The sequence below is a fragment of the Furipterus horrens genome, unplaced genomic scaffold, assembly GCF_987537825.1.
Source record: "Furipterus horrens unplaced genomic scaffold, mFurHor1.1.pri manual_scaffold_8, whole genome shotgun sequence".
NCBI classification, from domain to species: Eukaryota; Metazoa; Chordata; class Mammalia; order Chiroptera; family Furipteridae; genus Furipterus; species Furipterus horrens.
Genome location: NW_028327178.1, coordinates 63581885 through 63602841, shown reverse-complemented (window position 1 = coordinate 63602841; position 20957 = coordinate 63581885). Strand labels below are relative to the sequence as shown.

General features: G+C 44.8%; 1 protein-coding gene across 5 annotated transcripts in view; it reads left to right on the top strand.

Annotated features, from left to right (window-relative positions):
* NINL (ninein like) overlaps window positions 1-20957 on the top strand; it is a 237945-nt gene that overhangs the window by 162272 nt on the left and 54716 nt on the right. For 4 of the 5 annotated variants that reach the window (XM_090285956.1, XM_090285957.1, XM_090285958.1 and 1 more), the window contains 3 exons: window positions 9714-9843; window positions 12477-12586; window positions 13580-13926. In XM_090285956.1, coding sequence (XP_090142082.1) covers window positions 9714-9843; window positions 12477-12586; window positions 13580-13926 — 587 coding nt within the window. The remainder of the gene's footprint in view (window positions 1-9713; window positions 9844-12476; window positions 12587-13579; window positions 13927-20957) is intronic. The other variant, XM_090285959.1, reaches the window with a different exon arrangement.

Genomic DNA, 20957 nt, shown 5'->3' with positions numbered 1-20957 from the left:
AGAGTAATCGTGGTTGTAGGTTTTTGCTTTTTATTACTTTGAATATTTCTTGACAGTCCCTTCTTGCCTGCAGAGTTTCTTTTGAAAGATCAACTGACAGTCTTATTGGGTCCCCTTTGTACATAATTCTCTTCTTCTCTCTTGCTGCTTTTAAGATTTTTTCTTTATCCTTAATTTTTGACATTTTGATTTTAATCTTAATCTGTTTTCTCCCTGGGTCCAGTTTTTTTTTTTTTTTTTTTTTTTTTTTTTTTAACTCTCTGTGCTTCCTGGACCTGTAAGTTGTTTCCTTCCCCAAGTTTTGGAAGTTTGCCTTCATTATTTTTTCACATAATTTTTCCATTTCTAGTTCTTCTTCTTCACCTTCTGGCAATCCTATGATTCGGATGTTGGCTCACTTATACCTGTCTCTCCTTTTTTCTCTCTCACTTTTTGTTTCCTCTTTCTGCACTGGTTGACTGTTTGTTCCTTCCCTTTTTTCTGATTTGTTGATTTGATCCCTGGTTTTCTTTCCCTCACCACTAGTTTCATATGTTTTCATTCATTTCAGCAGGGCTGGCCTTTATTCCTTCCCTGTCTTGTTTAAGATCTGCTGTTAGGTCTGTAAGCATTCGTATTACCAAAGCTCTGAACTGTGCCTCAGAAAGATTTCCTATTGCTCTTCCATTAGATTAGATATTTGCTGTCTGGTCAGCTGCGTGATTGGGATCTCTAGCATGATCTGTGCCATCCTGACAATTTTGTGTTTAACTTTGCTTCCTGGGCAGGGCTGTCACACCTCCTATGCTATAGGGGGTGGAGCCCTGTGTATTCATCACAACCAGGCGATCCTTATCACCACACTGTGGTGTTTTGCATGGGGGCCTGGGTCCCAGATGGATTCCTGCCGTTCACTCTCTGCTGAGAGATCAGGAACCTCCTCCATCCCCATGCCCTCTGCCCTCACAGTCCAAGGCAATCGGGGTCTGCTTTCCCTGTCGTTGCAATCGCGAGTTGACAGGTTTGGTCTGCAGGCAGGGGTGCTCCCCAGGCACTTCTCACCTCCCCTTAAATACAGGTTTTTGTGCTTACCGCCATCTGGCTGTCATAGCTACAGCTGCTGCCACCAGCACAGCTTGACCTCTCCGCCCCAGCTTTTCCCCTCCTACCTGTCCAGATGAGCACCATTTCTTTATAACTTTATACTTTGGACTTCCATGTAGCTTTATTTTCTGTAACTTCTGGTCATTTCTGGTTTTGTGGTAGTTGTATTCCTTCTTAGTTGTGGAGGGAGATGGAACGTGTCAGCCTGGGCCTCCATCTTTGCCGGAAGTTGTCTCCTCATCTTGACAGGTTCCTGTGTTTGTTTGCCTCTGCATCTTAGATAGAGCTCTCGTTTCTGTTATGTTGTAAGGGGTGAAGTCTTTGGGTACATCTTTACAGGGCAACCTGTTTCACCACGTTGTGGCGCTGTATGTGGGGGAGGAGTCTGAGAGAGAGCAATGCTGCTTGCCCAGCACTCGCCCCTTTTCCAGGCACTTCTTCCACTTCTGTATGGGACTGGCGCCTCTCTAGCTATTGCTCTGCCCATCGTTCCCAGAGTGGGTGGGTCCATGGATGTTCTAGGGCCATGGGGGCCCTTTTAACAAGCGGACTCTGCTCAGAGACCAGCAGTTTCTGCCTCTGCCCCAACCCCCACTGGTTTGCACAGTCAGAAACAATGAAGCTTGATTTTCAACTGTGCTGGGATGGTGAGCTTCGTGGTCTGGTGAGGAGCTGTGCAAGCAACACCAGGTATCCCTTCTGGCTTTCCGCTGGTCTGCCACTGCTGCCACCACCACACCATGGCCTCTCTGCCCCGGCTCCGCCACTCCTACCTGTCTAGATGAGTATTTCTTCTTTATATCTTTGTTTGTTGGACCTCTATGCAGCTCAGTTTTCTGGAACTCCTGATTGTCTCTAGTTTTGAGGTATTGTATTCCTTCTTAGCTGTGGAAGGAGACGCATTGTGTCTGTCTACACCTGCATCTTGGCCAGAAGTCCCCTGTAGGGTTAGATTTTTTATTTGAGATTTTTCTGTCCTTTTCAGGTAGACCTCTATTGGTATGAACTTTCCTCTCAAGGTTGCTTTTACTGTCTCCCATAAGTTTTGGGCTCTTTGTGTTCATTCTCATTAGTGTCCAGAAACTTCTTGATTTCTTCCTTGATGTCATTGTTAACCCATTCCTTATTTAATATCATGTTATTCAGTATTTATGAGTTGGAATGTCTTTGATTTTTTTCCTTGAGGTTGATTTCTAGTTTCAAGGCATTGTGGTCTGAGAAGATGCTTGATATAATTTCAATTTTCTTGAATTAGTTGAGGCTTGTTTTGTGTCTTATCATGTGATCTATCTTTGAAAACGTCCCATGTGCATTTGAAAAGAATGTATATTTTCCTTCTTTGGGGTGAAAAGTTTTATATATATCAGTTAAGTCCATTTGACCTAGTGTATTGTTCAATGCTTCAATATCCTTGGTGTTTCTTTGCTTTGAAGATCTGTCTATTGTTGATAATGGGGTGTTAAAGTCCACTACTATGAGTGTGTTGCTATTGATATCCTTCTTGTATTCTTCTAGTATTTTCCTTATATCTTTGGGTGCTCCTATATTTGGTGCATATATGTTTACCAGGGTTTTATCTTCTTGATGGATTGTTCCCTTAAGTATTATAAAATGCTCTTCTTTGTCCCTTTTTATGGCCTTTGCTGTGAAATCCGTTTTGCCTGATATAAGTGTTGGTACCCCAGCTTTTTTTTAAATGTCCATTTGCTTGGAATACTTTCTCCATCCCTTCACTTTCAATCTGTGTAAATCTTTTGTTTTGAGGTATGTCTGTTGTAGACAGCATATATGTGGGTCATGTTTTCGTATCCATTCCACTACCCTATGTCTTTTGATTGAAGCATTTAATCCATTTACATTTAAGGTTATTATTGACAGGTATTTATCTATTTCCCTTTGTACCTGTGTTCCTCTCCTTCTCTCTTTTTCTTCTTTTTCTTAAAGCATTCCCTATACCATCTCTTGCAATGCAGGTTTGGTGGAGATGTATTCTTTTAGTCTTCCTTTGTCTGAGAAAGTCCTTATTTCACCTTCCATTTTGAAATAGCACCTTGCTGAGAAGAGTATTCTTGGTTGTAGGCCTTTGTTTCTCATTGCTTGAAATATTTTTTGCCATTTCCTTCTGGCTTGTAGCGTTTCTGTTGAGAAATCGTTGATAGCCTCCTCGGAGCTCCCTTGTATGTTATTTGCTGTTTTTCTATTGCTGCTTTTAGGATTCTTGCTTTGTCCTTGAATGTTGCCATTTTAATTATGATGTGCCTTGGAGTGGGCCTTTTTGGGTTCATCTTCATTGGGACCCTCTGTGCTTCCTGGACTTGTGAGACTTTTTCTCTCATCAAGTTAGGAAAATTTTCTGTTATTTTTTCAATCAGGTTTTCTATCCCATGCTCCTTCTCTTCACCTTCTTGTATCCCTATGATTTGAATATTTTTCATTTCATGTTGTCTAGAAGTTCTCTTACACCCTCTTCTTTCTTTTCAGTCTTTTTTCATTTTGTTGTATTATTTGGGAATTTTTTTCTACATTGTCTTCGAACTCACTGATCCAGTTCTCTATCAGTTGTGATTTCTCCTCTTTCATTTCTGATTTTGTTTATTTGGGTTTTCTCTCTTTTTTTCTTGATGAGCCTGGCTAAAGGCTTGTCGATTTTATTTATTTTTTAAAGAACCAGCTCCTAGTTTGTTGATCTTTTGAATTGTTTATTTGGTCTCTATGTCATTTAATTCTGCTCTGATCTTGATTATTTCCTTCCTACTTCTTGCCCTAGGCTTTGTTTTTTGTTGTTGTTCTAGTTCTTGTAGGTGTAGGGTTAGGTTTTTTATTTGAGATTCTTCTAGCCTTTTCAGATATGCCTGTATGGCTATGAACATCCCTCTTAAGACTGCTTTTGCTGTGTCTTACAGGTTTTGAGCTGTTGTGTGTTCATTATCATTAGTTTCCAGAAACTTCTTGATTTCTTCTTTGATGTCATTGTTAACCCATTCATTATTTAATAGCATGTTATTCATTCTCCATGAGTTTGGATGTCTTTGATTTTTTTCTCTGAGGTTGATTTTTAGTTTCAAGGCATTGTGGTCTGAATAAATGCTTGATATGATTTCAGTTTTCTTGAATTTGTTGAGGCTTGTTTTGTGTCCTATCATGTGGTCTTTCTTTGAAAATGTCACATGTGCATTTGAAAAGAACATATATTTTGCTTCTTTGGGGTGAAAAGTTCTATTTATATCAGTTAAGTCCGTGACATTTAGTGTGCCTGTATATCCTTGGTGTTTCTTTGCTTCAATGATCTGTCTGTTGTTGATAATGGAGTGTTAAAGTCCCCTACTATGAGTGTGTTGCTGTTAATATCCTTCTGGTGGTCTTCTAGTATTTTCTTTATGTATTTGGGTGCTCCTATGTTGGGTGCATATATGATTATTAGTGTTATATCTTCTTGATGGATTGTTCCCTTAAGTATTATGAAATGTCCTTCTTTGTCTCTTTTTATTGCCTTTGCTTTGAAATCCATTTTGTCTGACATGAGTACTGCTACCCCAGCTTTTTCTCATGTCCATTTGCTTGGAATAATATTGTATCCCTTTACTTTCAGTCTGTGTAAATCTTTTGTTTTGAGGTGTGTTTCTTGTAGGCAGCAAATATGTGGGTCCTGTTTTCTTATCCATTTTGTTACCCTATGTCTTTTAATTGGAGCATTTAACCCATTTACATTAAGGTTATTAATGACATGTATTTATTCATTTTCCTTTTTACCTGTGTTCCTCTCCTCTTTTTTCTTCTTTTTCTTACAGCATTCCCTTTAGCATCTCTTGCAATGCTGGTTTGGTGGAGATGTATTCTTTTAGTCTCCCTTTGTCTGGGAAACTCCTTATTTCACCTTCCATTTTGAATGAGAGCCTTGCTGGGTAGAGTATTCTTGGTTGTAGGCCTTCGTTTTTCATTGCTTCAAATATTTTTGACCATTCCCTTCTGGCTTGTAGTGTTTCTGTTGAGAAATCGGTCGATAGCCTTATCGGAGCTCCCTTGTAAGTTATTTGCTGTTTTTCTCTTGCTGCTTTTAGGATTCTCTCTTTGTCTTGGAATATTGCCATTTTAATTATGATGTGCCTTGGAATGGGTTTTTGGGGGTTCCTCTTCATTGGAACTCTGTGCTTCCTGAACTTGTATAACTTTTTCTCTCATCAGGTTGGGAAAATTTTCTGTTATTATTTCTCCTATCAGCTTTCCTATTCCTCATTCCTCTTCTTCTTCCTCTTTAATTCTGATGACTCGGGTGTTGTTTTTCCTCATGCTATCCTGTAATTCCCTTACATCTTCGTACTTTTTCAGTCTTTTTTCATTTTGTTGTATTGTCTGGGAATTTTTTTCTACATTGTCCTCTAGCTCACTGATCCGATCCTCTGCTTCGTTTAGCCTACTTTTGATTGATTCTATTGTGTTTTTCAGTTCAGAGATTGTATTCTTCATTTCTCCCTGGTTCTTGTTAACAGTTTCTATGTCCTTTTTTATGCTGGTGTAGATCTCCATAAGTTCTCTGTAATTTTCTTGGAGCTGTTGGTAACTTCCTTGGAGGTTGTCGTAGTTGTTTTGGAGGTTGTCGAGTATATTGAGCTTCTTCACCACCATAGTTTTGAATTCCATGTCTGACATTTGGGTTATGTCTATTCCATCTACCTCTCTTTCTGGAGATTCCATTTTTCTTTTCATTAAGAGGTTGTTACTGCATCTTACCATGTTGAATTCTTCTTGTTTGTTTTTGTTTTTTTGGGTTTGTCTGCTTTGACTTTCTGCCTTTGTGGTATGAGATTCTTTATAGGAGATCTGGGGGTTTCAATAGTGCAGTCTCTTTGATCTTCTGAGCCTGATGTTCTTGGGTTACCCTTTATGTCGGTTGTTTATGCTGTCTGGTTATATTTCAGATGCTCTTTGGTGGGATCTTCCCTCTGGCTAGTTGATTGAGAGCCACTCTGTCCACTTTGTCTTGAGTTCTTTTGTGGAGATGCTGTTAAAAACATAAACACACAGCCCAGGCAGGAAACCCACACCCTCAAAAATATCCCCCACCCTCTATCCCGCTATCATCAGCAAATGAGCCAGTATTAATAAAAATGTAGAGAGGTTAGGGCTTTTATACTATAGGAAGAATAGATAAGAGTTGTTTTTAGGGAGGAAAAATATGGTTTTTGAGAGAGGGGATGAACGATTAGTAATAGTAGCAAGCAGTGTCGAGACTATGCAAGATAGTAGGAAATATTTACATTGTATGTTAATAATAATAAAGGAAAAAGAGGGAAGAATGCAGAATATAGTACAGTGGAATTGTATAGCATTAGGTTTATATAGTAGTTATATTCTATTTATTTAGTGTGAAAGGGAGGCTAAACAAAACAGACAAACAAATAGACAAAAATTAAAGAGGAAGGATGAGAAGGAGAGATGGTATGAAACCAATTAAAGAGCTAGTTTAAGAAAATTTTTTAAATAAACGTAAAAATTAATATTAAAATAAAAATAAGAAATTTAAAAAAATTAAAATAAAATAAAATACAAATAAAAAACTAAAATAGAAATAAAAATTTAGAAATATATATATACAAAAGGAATGTTATTACTCATTTCAGCCTTTGTGTGTTGTCTTCTTTTTCTGGATCCACAGCTGGTCTAATGAGGCAGGCCAGGGGTTCCTGATCTTTTCAGGTTTGGCACCTTTTTAGAGCCTGCCGGGGTGCTTGCACACAAGCACACATGTGCGCGCTAGCTTCAGGCCTGCCAAGCCGTGCCCTGGGAGTTGGTCTCTCGCCCCTTGGGGCGGGGCCCCGGACACTTGTGCACGGTGGAAGTGAGCGTCTATGAGTCACCGCTGCCCGCTGTTCCCACGCTGCAGTCTCCAGCCGTTCCTGCACCCACCTGGGCGGGCACGAGCAGAGCCCGCGCAACTGGTCTGGGCTCCGGCCTAGTGTCCCCTGGGCTGGCCAGGGGTGTCTGTGCGTGGTCTTCTGCATGCCCAGTGGGCCCTCCCTGCTCCCATTGGGGCACTGATCTTATGTCTGTTGGGGAGTGTCCGAGAGGCACCCAGAAGTGCGGCTGGTGAACTGGTTGTGCACCTGGGCCAGAGTATGAGGGCACTTCCCTATGCGCACCCGCGCTACCCAAGGGGAGGGTTGGGGAGTGGGCGAGTGCACTTCTGTGCCTGCGCTCCTCAAGAATGTCCTGTCATCCCCAACCTTTCCTCTCCTCTGCACAGTACACTAGAGAAAAATATAAAGGGAAATCACATGCTCACATGCACAGCAGTATGCTGTTCCTTGTCTTTCAGCGGCAAATGTCACCTGGTCCTCTCTCCTGGCTCTGCCAGCAGGCAGAGATTCACTCTCCTCCCAATTCCTCTCTGGGGAAGCCTGTGGTCGCCAAAAAGCCTTTGTGTACTTCCAGCCGCAGCTCGGGCAGCCACCCCAATCAGAAACCCTGTCTCTTCCCTTTTTCCTCCGCTATCCTCACTAAGCAGGTTGTTCCCAGATGGTTTTCCTCTAATCCAGCAGTGCCAAGGCTCAACTCCTGCCAGTGTCCAGCTGCTCACTGAGAAGTTCTGTCTGCAATTAGTCCAAACTACAGACTGGTCTCGAGAGCCAGAAAGTGCAGCCTCCCCTCACTCCTCCACCATCTTCTCCCTCCCATTGATAATTCTTGCCCACTCCAATTTTTACCATGATGGTTGCAAAATGATTTTCGAACTCCAGCACCCACTCTTCACATCTGTTAGTCGCCCCTTGGCATTTTATCATAAGCCAGAGAACTCTGTTCTATCTCCCTACCTACCTATCTACCATCTATTTATCTATTATTGGCATGGGCTCACCAATTCCCATCCCCCCCACCCCCCAGTAGTTTGTAATTCATTACTATGTCTAATTATTTTGGTGCTCAAATTGTGTAAGATTTGTCCAGTGGGAGTATTTTCCAGCTAGCAGCTCTGTCCTTGTGATATGTCACCATCATCTTTTGTTTTATTGATTAGTTCTGTACTTACTAGCATCATAAGATGCTCCAGACTCATCTTGTACTTTACTTGCAGTTGCCCTGAAATTTTCTATTTCTCCAAGGAGTCTTGGTTCCTTGGAGAAATGGTCTTAGAGACCAAGATCTGCGTGCCTGGTGTGCTGGGTTGCGGGTGAGGGGTCTCTGCCTCTTGGGTGAGGTCATTTTTTATTGTCAGTCTCCAGAAGTAGAGAAAACCTTGAACCTTCCCTGATGTGCATTACCTAGTCATTCCAAAGTCACTGTTTAGTGTTTCCCTTTACATTATAACCAGGATATTTATTAGCAAGAAAGCCATGCCTTCTTCTGTTGTTGAATTCCCTTTCTATTTAACTATCATTTTAGCTTTTTGTTTTTTCTTTCAATTGTCAACCTCAGTTTTTTTGACAAGGCTACGTTTGGTAAAGGGAGTGTAAAATGTTAATCAGATCCTCCTTAGAGATTATTTTCAGTTTAATGTTTTCACTGTTGTCTTGGGTGAACACCGTAATGGAGTCAGAAACCCCAAATGCAGATGTTCTTTTTCTGCATTTCTACACTGTTAGTTACATACTGAATGTTTGTGTTCCCCCAAGTTCATATGTTGAAGCATATTCCCCCACTGTGATGGTTGTAGGAGGTGGGGCCTTTGGGAAGTAATTAGGGTGAGCCCAGAGAAGGGGATTAGTGCTTTATAAAAGGGACTCAGAGAGCTCCCCCATCTCTTTCATCATATGAGGACATGGGAAAAGATGGCTATCTATGAACCCAGAAGCCCTCACTCGACACTGAAACAGCTGGCACTTTGATCATGGACTTTTAGCCTCTCAAACACTAAGAGCTGAATTTATGTTGTTTATAAGCCCTCAGTCTGTGATATTTTTGTTATAGCATCCAAAATGGATTGAGACATACACCATCCCCTAACAGACATCCCCACCATTGCCTGTCTGTGGGTGGATCTTCAGCCCCCATTATGTGTGGCTTACTTAGTGTCAGGTACCTTGCTCTGAGAAATCACCCAGAGAACAGTCTAGGATTTTAAACCAAGTTTATTGAGGGAAGAGGGGAAAGGGGGTTGGAGGAAAGAGGAAACTCCTGGACTGACTCAAGGACCCATAGGAGCAAGAGAAGGGGTAAGGGGAAAGGAGGAAGGGAGGGGGAGTGGAGACTCCTGGTCACCCACTGGAGCCCATAGGAATTGCCTGCCTGAGCTGCTGCAGGTGCCATCTCCACACTTTGCCAAACACACATTTTGGTTAGGGTGAGTTTACCCATCTACACATTCAGCAGGTCATTTACATGTCCATGCTTTTCCCCCACCAGGCCAGTCAATATGTGGTGCTAGGTCCATCAACATTTCTTCTGGGAATGAGCAAAGTCCATTTGTATTTCCTCTGGGAGAGGCTGGAACCAGGTTAATTTGCATATGGTTCATTTGCATACATCAAAAGTCTGGGTGGGCAGTCCAGCTGCCACCATGCTCTGACACTTAGGCCCAGCTGCATGCCCTAGGCACTGGGCTTAGCTGCTCCCTGGGTAGCCTGGTCTCCATGCCAGTGGCTCCTTGGACTAAGTAGCCACAGCAGCTGGAACAGGTGTCTGGTTCTGCCCCATAGGACCTGCAAGACTGCAATGACGAGCTGCAGGCTGCCCTGGAGGGTCTGCAGGCCCGGTTGCCCCAGAGTTGGCATGGCCAGCCCCATGCATCACCAAATGGATGGCTGCTCCCTAGACATGGCAGAGCAGGTAGGAGCTCAGTCCTGCAAAGTGGCAATAATGTGCTTTTACTGGGGACAGTGGGGGCTGGTGGCAGTGGACTTCCACCTACCTTTGCTGCACGGGCTGCCTTCGGGTCCGGGGTGAGCAGTGGTGGGTGCGCCAGCTTCACAGCACAGAAGGGCCCATAACTCAAGGCCAAAGGTTGACACAACACACAGAGACCAAAGAGAGGTTGATGAGGGTGAGGGTTTTACCATTTGGGTAGAAATGGTGAAGGAGTTAGGATGACCTTGCCATGACCATCGGTAAGTGCATCCAAGTGACTCTCCATTGTTATGAGAGGTACCCAGGGGATCCAAGTGAGTGTTCGGCATGGGCCAGAACACCAAGATGGTCATCTAGAGAAGGGAAGTGGGGGGTGGTGGTGGAGGTCTTGTCTTTGGTCTGTGACAGCTCTTACAAAGGGAAAGCATAAATTGTGTAAGTGGGTCAAGGACTCCCTGGAATTCACAGAGGTCTCATGTGTACTGAGGTAGACCTGACTTGGTATTTACTACCTGAGTTATGTGGATGATACCACCCTTGAGCTCTGAGGTGGTTTTGTGGTGCCAAGAAGTGCCCCTACCCACTCAATGAGGAGATGCATGCTGAAGGTATAACTTGAGGAAGAGCAGGGCTTCATGGTTCCTAACTTGGTCCATAAATTTGGGATGAGCTCCAGGCTCTGAGAGGCCCTGAGGACCTGTGTTTAAGTGTTCTTGGCTCCTTTTACAGACTAGGGTGGGGGCAGTTTCAGATGCCAGAGGTATTGGAGGAGTGATTTTGGCTGGTTGCTACTCTTCTTGGCAATTGTATAGGCCAGGCACCATGCAGATTTATATGATGTACATAGCTTTATGCCTGCTGCTGCCAACAAAAGCCATGGAGACCACAGGGACTGCCACAGTAGCCTGACACCTTCCATCAATCACACATCAGTCATGCAGCCCCTCAGAAAACATATTGCTCCTTCCTGTAGCCCTGAGAGCAATCAGTTTCCTATATTGCTTGGAAAAAGCTAACTTAATAAGATAGAAAAAAATGTGTGTGGAAGAGAACCAATGTGGGAACTTCCACGGGAACTATGTGGGCTTTTTGTGCATGTGGGCCCAGCTTCCTTGGCCCATTCTGCAGCTTCTTTAGTGTAATCTGGTGACTCCTAAATTCACAACCTTGACTGCATTCAGTTGGGAGGTATTAGGGTATAGCCAGCATGTCAGATGTTAACTAGATTCCCAAATGAGTTTATGATTCGTGGCCAGGTGGGCAACCTGGCCACAGTGAAGGGAGCACTTGCTACCTCCTTTGTCCCTAAGGAACCTGAGCTTCACATGGTGTGTGACTCTTGACAGGAGCCACTGACCTATAGCCCAAGGCATAGCAGAACTGGAGTCCTATACGCAGGCTTGTCCTTGCCCAAGTAGGTCTCAGTCTCTGACTCCAAAAGCAACCCCATACTTCAGGTGTCACAGATAAAACTAAAGCAATCTCCCAGGGAGGGAGGGCTTTTCTTCTCCTTCACCCCTCCATCTGACTGTAGAGTTTCCATTGGCCCCCTCAAAGGAGGAGGGGTCTTCTACTGCTGTATGGGACAGTCATGACAGCAGAGTCAAGGTGAGGGGACCATGTGGATTATGGTGGCAAAGCTATTGGTGTATCCAACTGGAGCCACACCTGACAGGTACTCATTGACCTGTGCCCATTGGCCAGACCCAGATGGCAACTTCAGTTTGTTAGAGCATTAGGATGCCTTTTTTCCTGAGGTGCTTATCCTGAGTCCTCTCAGCCCCAGTGGCTCTGAGTTTGTTACTTATTTTCATGGAAAATAATTTGGGAAGTGGAATATGGGAAGATTTAGGGAATATGTCTTTTCCTCTCACTTTTCTGACCCCTGTACCAGCACAGATGAAACCCTAGCAGTGGCCAACACGCACATTTGAGTCAACCCTTTGGTGTACCACCCAACATTAACAATATTGGGAATGCCCAATTATCAGTTGGTAGAACTTGTGGGCCCATGGGTGCCTCATCAAAATGAGCTGCCCAGATGTCTGACATTGTTGGTGAGGGAATCTTCTGGAACAAAATGTCTTCTATGTCTCCATACTTATTTGTTGAAACCTCACATTATTTGTATGATGTACATGCCTCATCATAAAGGACTGACTGCCACAGAGGTTTGTCTGTGCTACAGATCATTCTTTTTTCTCTTTGAGTTTTTCTGTGTACCTGGGTCAGGGAACACAATTTAGGGTGCAGTGACTATACCATGTACATCTTTCAGGGAATTAAAGGGCCTGACAGATCTTGCAGGGAGTCTCCTACTTACATCTTGGAGTAATATGTGTTCTGGCAGACTTGAAATGTTGATTTCTAAACAGCTTCCACTTTGAGAATGGGGTGTAACAGATTGTTTGTGGAAAACTGCAAGGGCTGCCCCTCACTGCCAACACCGAATTCCTCTTGTAAAAGGTGCCTGTGGATGGTTGTGCATCATTGTCCTTGTGTGGTGGAGGAAATCTGGGATGAATACTCAGTGCTATCGGAATATCAGTGGGAGGTTGTGGAAAAGACCCCATGGTACCCTCAGCAGGACATAAAAAGAAACATCCTTGTTGCAGGCATCATCTCCATCTTGGGTGATTCCACTCCAGTGAGTATAGAAATGGAGATAATGATGGAGCAGGTGAAGGAACATTACCAAGACCTCAAGATTCAGCTGGAGAACAAGGTCAGGGGGGATGGGGAGGCCACAAGGAGATTTGGGCACTTCCCGCTTCATACCCGAAAGCTTGTTCACTGTGCTGATGGTTCTGCATGAACATGTTGGCCCATGGATCCCCTGCTTCATAGTAAGCCTACTCAGGGGAGGGACGTTTGCAGGGAAAGGGAAATAAAATTGACGTTCAACCTCAAGCCCTCTTTGGAGGGAGGTGGGACATAAGGAATAACTAATAGTGGGAGAATGGGGTTATGCATTTCTGGAATGTCACAGGATATGCAAAGGCCAGACCTTCCTACTTGCTCTGCCACTGGGTAATTACAACTCCTGGCTTTGTTCTAAGCTAAAATGACCCTGGGACTTACCTTCGGTGGGTTATTTCATGGATTCATGGCCCCAATTACCCTGACCAAGTCTGTCTTCTCAGATGAATGTGTCTCCTTTGTTATTAGATTGTGGTGGGTTTTCTGAAGGGACAGTGTCCATGACTTGTTATCAGGGGATAGGTGTCTAGGTCTGAATAGCAACACCAGGCCCCCTCTGTTTTGTGGTTATGGCTGTGGGTTCCCTGGATGTATTAGATGGTAGCTGCTATGGTAATCTTTGCTGTGACTGGATAGTATTCGTTCTCACTGGGGCCTCCAGGGAGTTCAGAGCCAACCTCATGAAGGCTCTGTATTCTCTCAGTTTTATCATATCCTAAAGCCCTCCTCGTGCTCCCTGGCTAGACACCTGACTCAGCTGGCCTCCAGCTTCCCTTCCTCATCTGCTGGTCTGCCTCATGGGGCTAATGGAAGGTTATGAGGAAAAATAAAATTTGTGGTGACCTGGGTCCTTGGAGAGCCTTAGACATTGTTGGCATGGCTGTCCCCTGCACCTCATCAGGTCTGGGCCATCTGCTTTTTGACTGTGCTACCTGGCAGCCTCATACTTCTGTGTTGCATTGTCAGAAAGTCATTTTGGGGACCTCCTGATCGATGTTGCTCATATTTCTCTTCACAGGTAAATTACTATGAAAGGGAAATCGAGATAATGAAAAAGGACTTTACAAAGAAGAGAAATGAAATGGAGCAGGCTTTCAAGCTTGAGGTCAGTGTGCTGGAGGATCAAAAATCCAACCTAGAGGCGCTCCACGTGAAATCTCAGGAGACCATTCGAGGCCTGCAAGACCAGCTCCAGAGTGCAAGCCATGGCCCTGAGCTGGAGAGGAAGTTTGAGCTGGAGAGGGTGGAGATGAAGCAGTGCTACACTCAGGCGCTGTCTGGCCTGGCTCAGCGGCTGGCCCAGGAGAAGAACCAGCTGGAGGAGGAGCTGCACCAGAGGCATCGGCGTGAGCTACAGCCATTCAGGTCCAGCACCGTGTCTTTTCAGGGGTTCATGTCTCAGGTTTCTTGCCAAGAACCAAATTTAAAATTTGATTATGCAAACTGCTCAGAATGGTGATTCCTATTAACTGTGCGTTTTTTCTCAGAGAAAGATGGATGAACACCAAAAGAACAGGTCATCATATAAGAATTTTTACTTTCACTTTGAAACATGAACTGACCAGAGCTTAGGCCATAAAACTGTGTCCTTTGCTGAATTTTAACTCAGTGTTTTTCACCTTCTGTTTCAGACTTGTCAGTATAGCAAAAGGCAATATGTTCTTCATCATTTAATATCTCGTTCTAATTTTCTGGGACATGGTGTTGTAGAACACTAGAGAGAAGGACAAAAGATCTAAAAGCCCTAAAACAATGGGAAGAACTATTAATTTGGGTTAGTGAGGTTCTTGAAAAGGCTAAAATATATGAGCAAAGGAGAGAAAAGGTTTATTTGGAAAACCAGAATGCGGTCTTCTGTGTCTTACAGTATCATAAATGTAGGGCGAGTAACTAGTTATTGCAGGCCTCGGTGTTGGTCAGCTAGCCTCTCCCTGTCCCACGTGGAGTCATCAGTCCTCCCCAGCGCAGGATAGGATGGCCACACCTCACCCGTGTTGGTTCAGAGCTAAGCAGAGGGCCAGCTCACAGCTGAGGAGTGTGCCACACACCTGCCCTTCTCACAGAGGGGCTCTGTGTGGGCCTGGTTGGGTTCTGATGTTGTTGCCCAGTGGACATGTCCCCAGTCACCACACTGACAGCAGGATATCAAGTGGCCTTCCTATGGAGTTCATGCCATCCAACTTGAGTGAGGTGGGCTCTCCCCTTCTTTTTCATGAGGATTTGGGGCAGCGTGAGCACAGGGAGGTGCTGAGTACAGCCTGTGACTGTGCTCCTTTCCTCCCTCCACTCCAGGTGACACCCTTTGGGGCTTTCAGAAACTAATTGACACTCTCCTGGAGATAAGTCATATTTAAATTGTGTGCTTCCCCTGAGCTTTGTTATTTTCTCTGAAACCCAAGAGCTGTGTGATAAGGGACCAAAGCTCCCTCCAGACCCCCACCAGCAGCAGACGAGCAGCACAGGGTGGTCTCCTCCTGTTCATCTGTAGCACCTTGAGCCCTAGCAGCCTTGGCCTTTGTTGGGAGTAGTTGCTCCAGCTATTCATGGTCCCTCTGCAGCCTGGAGGTAGAGCTCCATATGGCTCAGGCTGGCACTGGACCAGAGCAGAGAACACACCTGTCCTGGGTTAGTGCCCTCATGCAGCCCTCACCTCGGCTGTGACTCTGTTCTCCCAGGGTTGCCAAGGCCTCAGTATAGCAACTCACAGGGTTTTCAAGAACAGTTCTGACTGTGGGTCAGTTTTACCCATCTGACTAAAACTCTAGACCAGTGCTATCCTTAGAACTTTCTGTGATGAGGGACATCCCTGCATCTGCAGTGTCCATGAAGGCAGGCACCAGCCACATATGGCTACTGAGCATGAACATGTGGTCTATGCAATTAAGGGACTGAATTTTAATTGTTTATTTTTAATCAACTTAGTTTAACAGTCACATGTGTAAATGGCATCTGTGTTGGCTCCTATGTATGGAATCCAACCCTAGTGAGGGACAATACTCTTGACGCCTCTAAGGAGAGTCCTACGACATGGGTGGAAGCCCAGGAGCCATGGAAGTGAGAGAGGCAAAAGCTAGAGAGGAGGTCTGAGGTTAGAATAAGAAAGGTCTTTGTGGCCTTTCTAACCCCTTTCTGGGGCTTAGAGCTGCAGCCTGCAGTGCCTAGAACTCATTCTGTTTCCATAGGAAAGAGGCCAAAGTTGAGATGAATCAAAAGCTCTCATGAATGGAAGCCCAGCAAGCCACCCACTGTAAGCACTTATCACTAAAACAGTCAGCAGCAGAAGGAAGAGATGCTGCAGAAACATCTGCTGCAAGTGAGAGAGATGACAGCAGCTTGACCTGGAGAAGCAACAGGAAAAGAGGGGAAGGGAGATCCTCACACGCTGTAAATAACAGCAACTCAAGCTGCAGGAGTTGATGTGCTAAGAACAGGTGTAGCTTTGCTAGTCTTTTGCCCTAAGAAGGAGAAGTTAGAGCTCACCTGTAGGAAGCAGGTGGAAAGCCTTGCCTGGGAAGCAGAGATGCCATGAGCCTTCTTGAAGGATGGGCCAGCAGTAGCAGGTGGTGAGCAGAAGGGTATAGGTGGCCTCATGATCCTCAGTACAAGCAGGAGTGAGCAACCTTGCCCAGTAGAATGCCCTCAAAGAGCCTCAGCCTTGGAGAGTGTAGTTGAGGTGTGCTTGACTCCAAGCAGGTGGCTTCTGTTCCCACAGATTGGTGGTCACAGGTGTACCCAAGTCGGGTGGCTGGGGAGCAGTCACAGAGGACCTAGTGCCTTCGCCTGATGGCCCAGCCTGCCTGAGCCGGGCTGAAGCCCAAGAACTGCTTTTGGGAACAGAGGGAGATGCCTCATCCACTGAGCCCCAAAAGGTGGGCACAGAGGAGACTGAGGGGCAGCAAGCTGTTCTCAAGGAGCAAGCTGGGAACCCAAGCAGGGAACTGCCCCTGCACAGAACCTGGGACAGGCAGGCCTCAAGAGGAACAGGCTAGGTGCAGTAAGAGCACCCTGGAGTGGGGGCTTCAGCACAAGACACCTTGAGCTCCCACCACAGGTTCGCTGGCCCCTTGGCAGCCAGGTGGGAACAGCTTGAGGCTATGGGAGAGGCAGAGCCCAACATAGCCCTGGAGAGAGAGAAAACTGACATGAAAACCAAACTTCTGCTGCTGGAAGATGTCATTTGGGCTCTTGAGGAAGAAGCAGATTCAAAAGAGAAAAACAGGTTTGCTGTCTCTCCATTCTCAGAATGCCAAGTTACACCCTCTGACCTCTGTTACTAACTCTGAGCATGCACCTTTCTGGCCAACCATCTCACAGATGCTTGTACAGTGGTTATAAGCCCAATCATGAGCTCAGGCATTACACAGGTCACCAGGTACTCAGGGAGTAGGCAGAAGGGGCAGAAATGAATCTTCTGCATATCTCAGCTGGCTCTAGTGTCCTCTGCCCTTGTCCTTGGGAAGTTCTTGCTGGTGTAACAAGGAAAAAGACAGACTCTACTTGGAGACTTATTTCAGTCTTTAGTCATCTGAGCCTTCTTCCTGCTGACACTGTCCTTGAATTGCAAGTCCCTGTGCTATTGGAGCGGCAACAGAGGAGGCCATCCGTTCAAGTAAATGGCCCCTCTGCTGCTGTATTCCAGGCTGCCTAGCACCACCTGGGAATGTCGGTGGTGGGCATGACATGAATTCTCCAACAGGCTCTAGAGACTGCTGCAGCTGATGTCTTCAGGAACAAGCCCAAGGTGGAGAGGTGGCCTGGAGATATTGGTCTGTTGGCCAGGTACACAGCCCAGTTGTGCAGGCAGGCCCTTCTCCCCAGGCTGCCCTGGGGGACTCAGGCTGGCACAGGGGCTTTCTCAGAAGCCTGGGATTCTAGAAGGGCTTTTCCAGGTGCTGCAGACATGTCCTCTTCTCCTGGCTCTTTGAGAGACAGAGGGCTGCCCTGGGAGATGTTATGGGGACTTGCATGTTACAGTGACTGCATGACATGGTTATTACTCTGCATGCAGTGTCATTTGGTCCTATTAACCCATACACAGCACACCTGTGAGGTGCCTGCTGCATGTGAAGACAGACGCTGCATGAGGTATTGTGTCACTTTGGTTCATAGCAGACATGGGTCTGTCCTGGACCATGATCACAGGCATGTGGTGAGATCAGCATTACAGCTCAGGAGCCAGCTCCTGCTAGCTGGGGACCATGGACAAGTTGCTTCATTGAAAAAAATAAAATATTATGTAGGACTTATAATAAACCAAAAGGAATAAATGTCAATGCACCACCCAATTAAAGAAAGAAAATATTAGCATAGCTGGAAGTCCCTAGGCACCCATCCGCAGGTCTCCTTGCTCCTCTAGGAGGGAGCGGCCTTGCTCTGTGGGGGCTGTTTAGGCATTGGTTTGTGCTCCTACCTCTTATGTGGGTGTTCTTGAACAATGTGGAACAATGTGGTGGTGTGACTTCTAAATTTCCTTAGCCATAAAGCAGAGATGGTGCTGTACCTCCAAAAGGGCATGGAGCATGAGATGAAGGTATGAACATGTTCTTACATTTGCAGCTGTTCCATAGCAAGCCCCACCACAAACAGGCTAGTGTGCGCACCTTGGGGACATGCTCCATGTGTGAGTCCACAGCCACATACAAGGGACTCAGGTGGAAAAGCAGCCCAGCACCTAGAATCACACTCCGCTGTCCCTTTCAAATGCTTCCCTATGGACAGATATGTGCCCAGACTTGCGCTCTTCAAATTCTGCACCCCAGTCCCTAGTGGTTTGCCACTTACTGACCCAAGTCCTGGAAGGTTGACCTTGCCTTTCTGCTTCTGATGTGCTGCACTCCCCCAGCTGTTGGCCTCACAGTAGTCACAGTTCAAGTCTCAGCAGGGTATTTGATAGTTTACTGGGCACCTTCTATGTGGCAGTGCAGTTCAGAATCGCAGTTGGGAGCAAAACAGATGTTTGGAGCTTTCATTTCTGTGGGGAAACAGGGAAGGAGGCTTGTCTCATGGTGGAAGGATCTGGAAAATGAGGAGACAGTCTGTTTAGAGGGTAAGGTGGGTGAGCTGCTGGGAGCCCTGAACAGGGCACTGCAGTGGTTGAGAGGGCAGGGGAGGTGACTACCGCAGCTGTCCAGGCTAGAGGTTGTGACAGTGACTGGAGCCATATTGATGGGTGCAGAGGTGCAGGAAGTTGACTGGCAGAAGTTTGGAGGATAAATTGATGGGTTACAGATAGATGGGATATGGGTAGGGTGGTTGGAAGTGGATCATGGAGCAATTAGAGGACTCCCAGGAAATGCCACCATCAAGGAAGAAGACAGAACGGTGGAATTCAGTTAATTTTAAGGAACCTGTGTTACTTTCCCCCGTAAAGTTAGTGAAGAGATGGGTAAGGACTCCAAGACCGAGAAACTGGTGTCTTCGGGGAAGGTTGCTGTAAGGAGGAAAGGACACCTGTGTCAGGAGCCACTGAGAAGCCCAGTTCACCCCAGACCTACAGCGTAAAGAAGCAGGCACACCCTAAGACTGTCAGCATCCCTTACCTCAAGGCTGGGCCCCCAGCCCTGGCTCCCACTCTGCGGGGGCTGGTCAGTCCCCAGCCAGGGGCCCTTGACCACATCTCCTATGTGTGGATCTTATAGCCACTTCTAGATCAACTACCTCCCAAACCACAGCAGCTGCAAGACTCCAGCTAGGCCAAACTCAGACTTGCAGGATCTTGAAGACCATGCTGAGGATTGTGGCCTTTATCATAAGAGAAAGCAAAGTCTAGAGAGTATCATGATCATATCTGGGTTGTGAAAGAATCTCTACCAGCAGTTAAGAGTATAGTAGGGATGGTCTGAATACACATATGACCTGAGTCATCCCAGACGACCTCTGCTCTCTCGTTTTTGCTCTACACATCCATATGCACCATTCTTTTTCCTGAATTTGAGATAATTGCACACATTATTGCAAATGTTGTACTTTATTGCTAAATACTTCATCATATTATTTTGTAAGGACAAGGACATTCTCCTACATATCCACAATATCATGATCAGATATGGGAAATTTAACATGAATTCTATGCTTTTACTTTTTTTTTTTTTTTTTTTATCCTCACCTGAGGACATTTTTTCATTGCTTTTAGGGAGAGAGAGAAATAGAGAAACATTGATGCCACAGAACCATCTACTGGTTGCCTTCTTGTACAGTCCCTGACAGGATCAAACCCACAACCTGGATATGTGCCCTGACTGGAAATTGAACCCATGACCTTTCAGTCTATGGGACAATGTTCCAACCAGCTGAGCCACACCAGCTGAGGCCAATGCTATTTTTAATTTGCACTACATGTTCATATTTCCACAGATTGTTTTAATATGTTCTTTATTGTTCATTCATTCCAGATCCAATCAAGAATCATGGTATGCATCTGGTTATCATATTTCTTTAATATCTTTTCACCTAAGAGAGTGTATTAGTTCTTAAATTAATTTTTGTCAATGGACATTGCCTTTTTTATCATGACAAAATATACATTAAATTAATCATTTAAACCATTTTCAAGTGTATAAAACAATGGCATTAAACACAACGTTGCACAATTATTACCACTATGCACTTCCAAAACTTCCATCATCCCAAACAGAAACTGTGCCTATTAAACAATCATTTTTGCTAATATTTTATTTAGGACCTTAGCATCAATATTGGTAAGGAATATTGGTCTATAGTGTGTTTGTATGGCTTTGGTAGGAGAGTAATGTTGGCCTCATAGAATAAGTTAGGAAGTATCCCCTCCTCTTCAGTATTTGGGAAGAGTTTGAGAAGTATTGGTGTTAATTCTTTAAATGTTTGCTAAAATTTACCAGTGAATCCATCTGCCCCTGGGCTTCTCCTTGTTGTGAGGTGTTTGATGATGATTCAATTTCCTTACTAGTAACAGGTCTGTTCAGATTTTCTATTTTTTTCACGAGTCAGTTTTGGTAGATTAAGTATTTTCAGGAATTTGGACATTAACATTTTTGAAGAATTAAGACCAGATGTTTTACAGAATGGCCGTCAATTTGGATACCTTATTTTCCTCATGGCTAGATACAGGTGAAATGTTTTAGGTGAGATTCTGTTTGCTGATATTGCATCCACCTTAGCTTGTCACATCAGGAGGCTGTTATTCCTTTCTGAATTTTATGCCTTCCTTGGAGGTCTGTTTTCTTTCTTTGTGATGTATAGCCTCTAGATGTTCCTTTAGTGAGACTCTAATGGGAGTAAATTCCCTTGATTTTTGTTTGTCTGAAAATGTCTGAAATATTTGTCTATTTTTGAAAGAATATTCATAGGAACACAAATATAAGTTAACAATTAAAGGGCTCTCTGCTGTACATGCTAGTATCTTCGAGATTCCTTTGTTG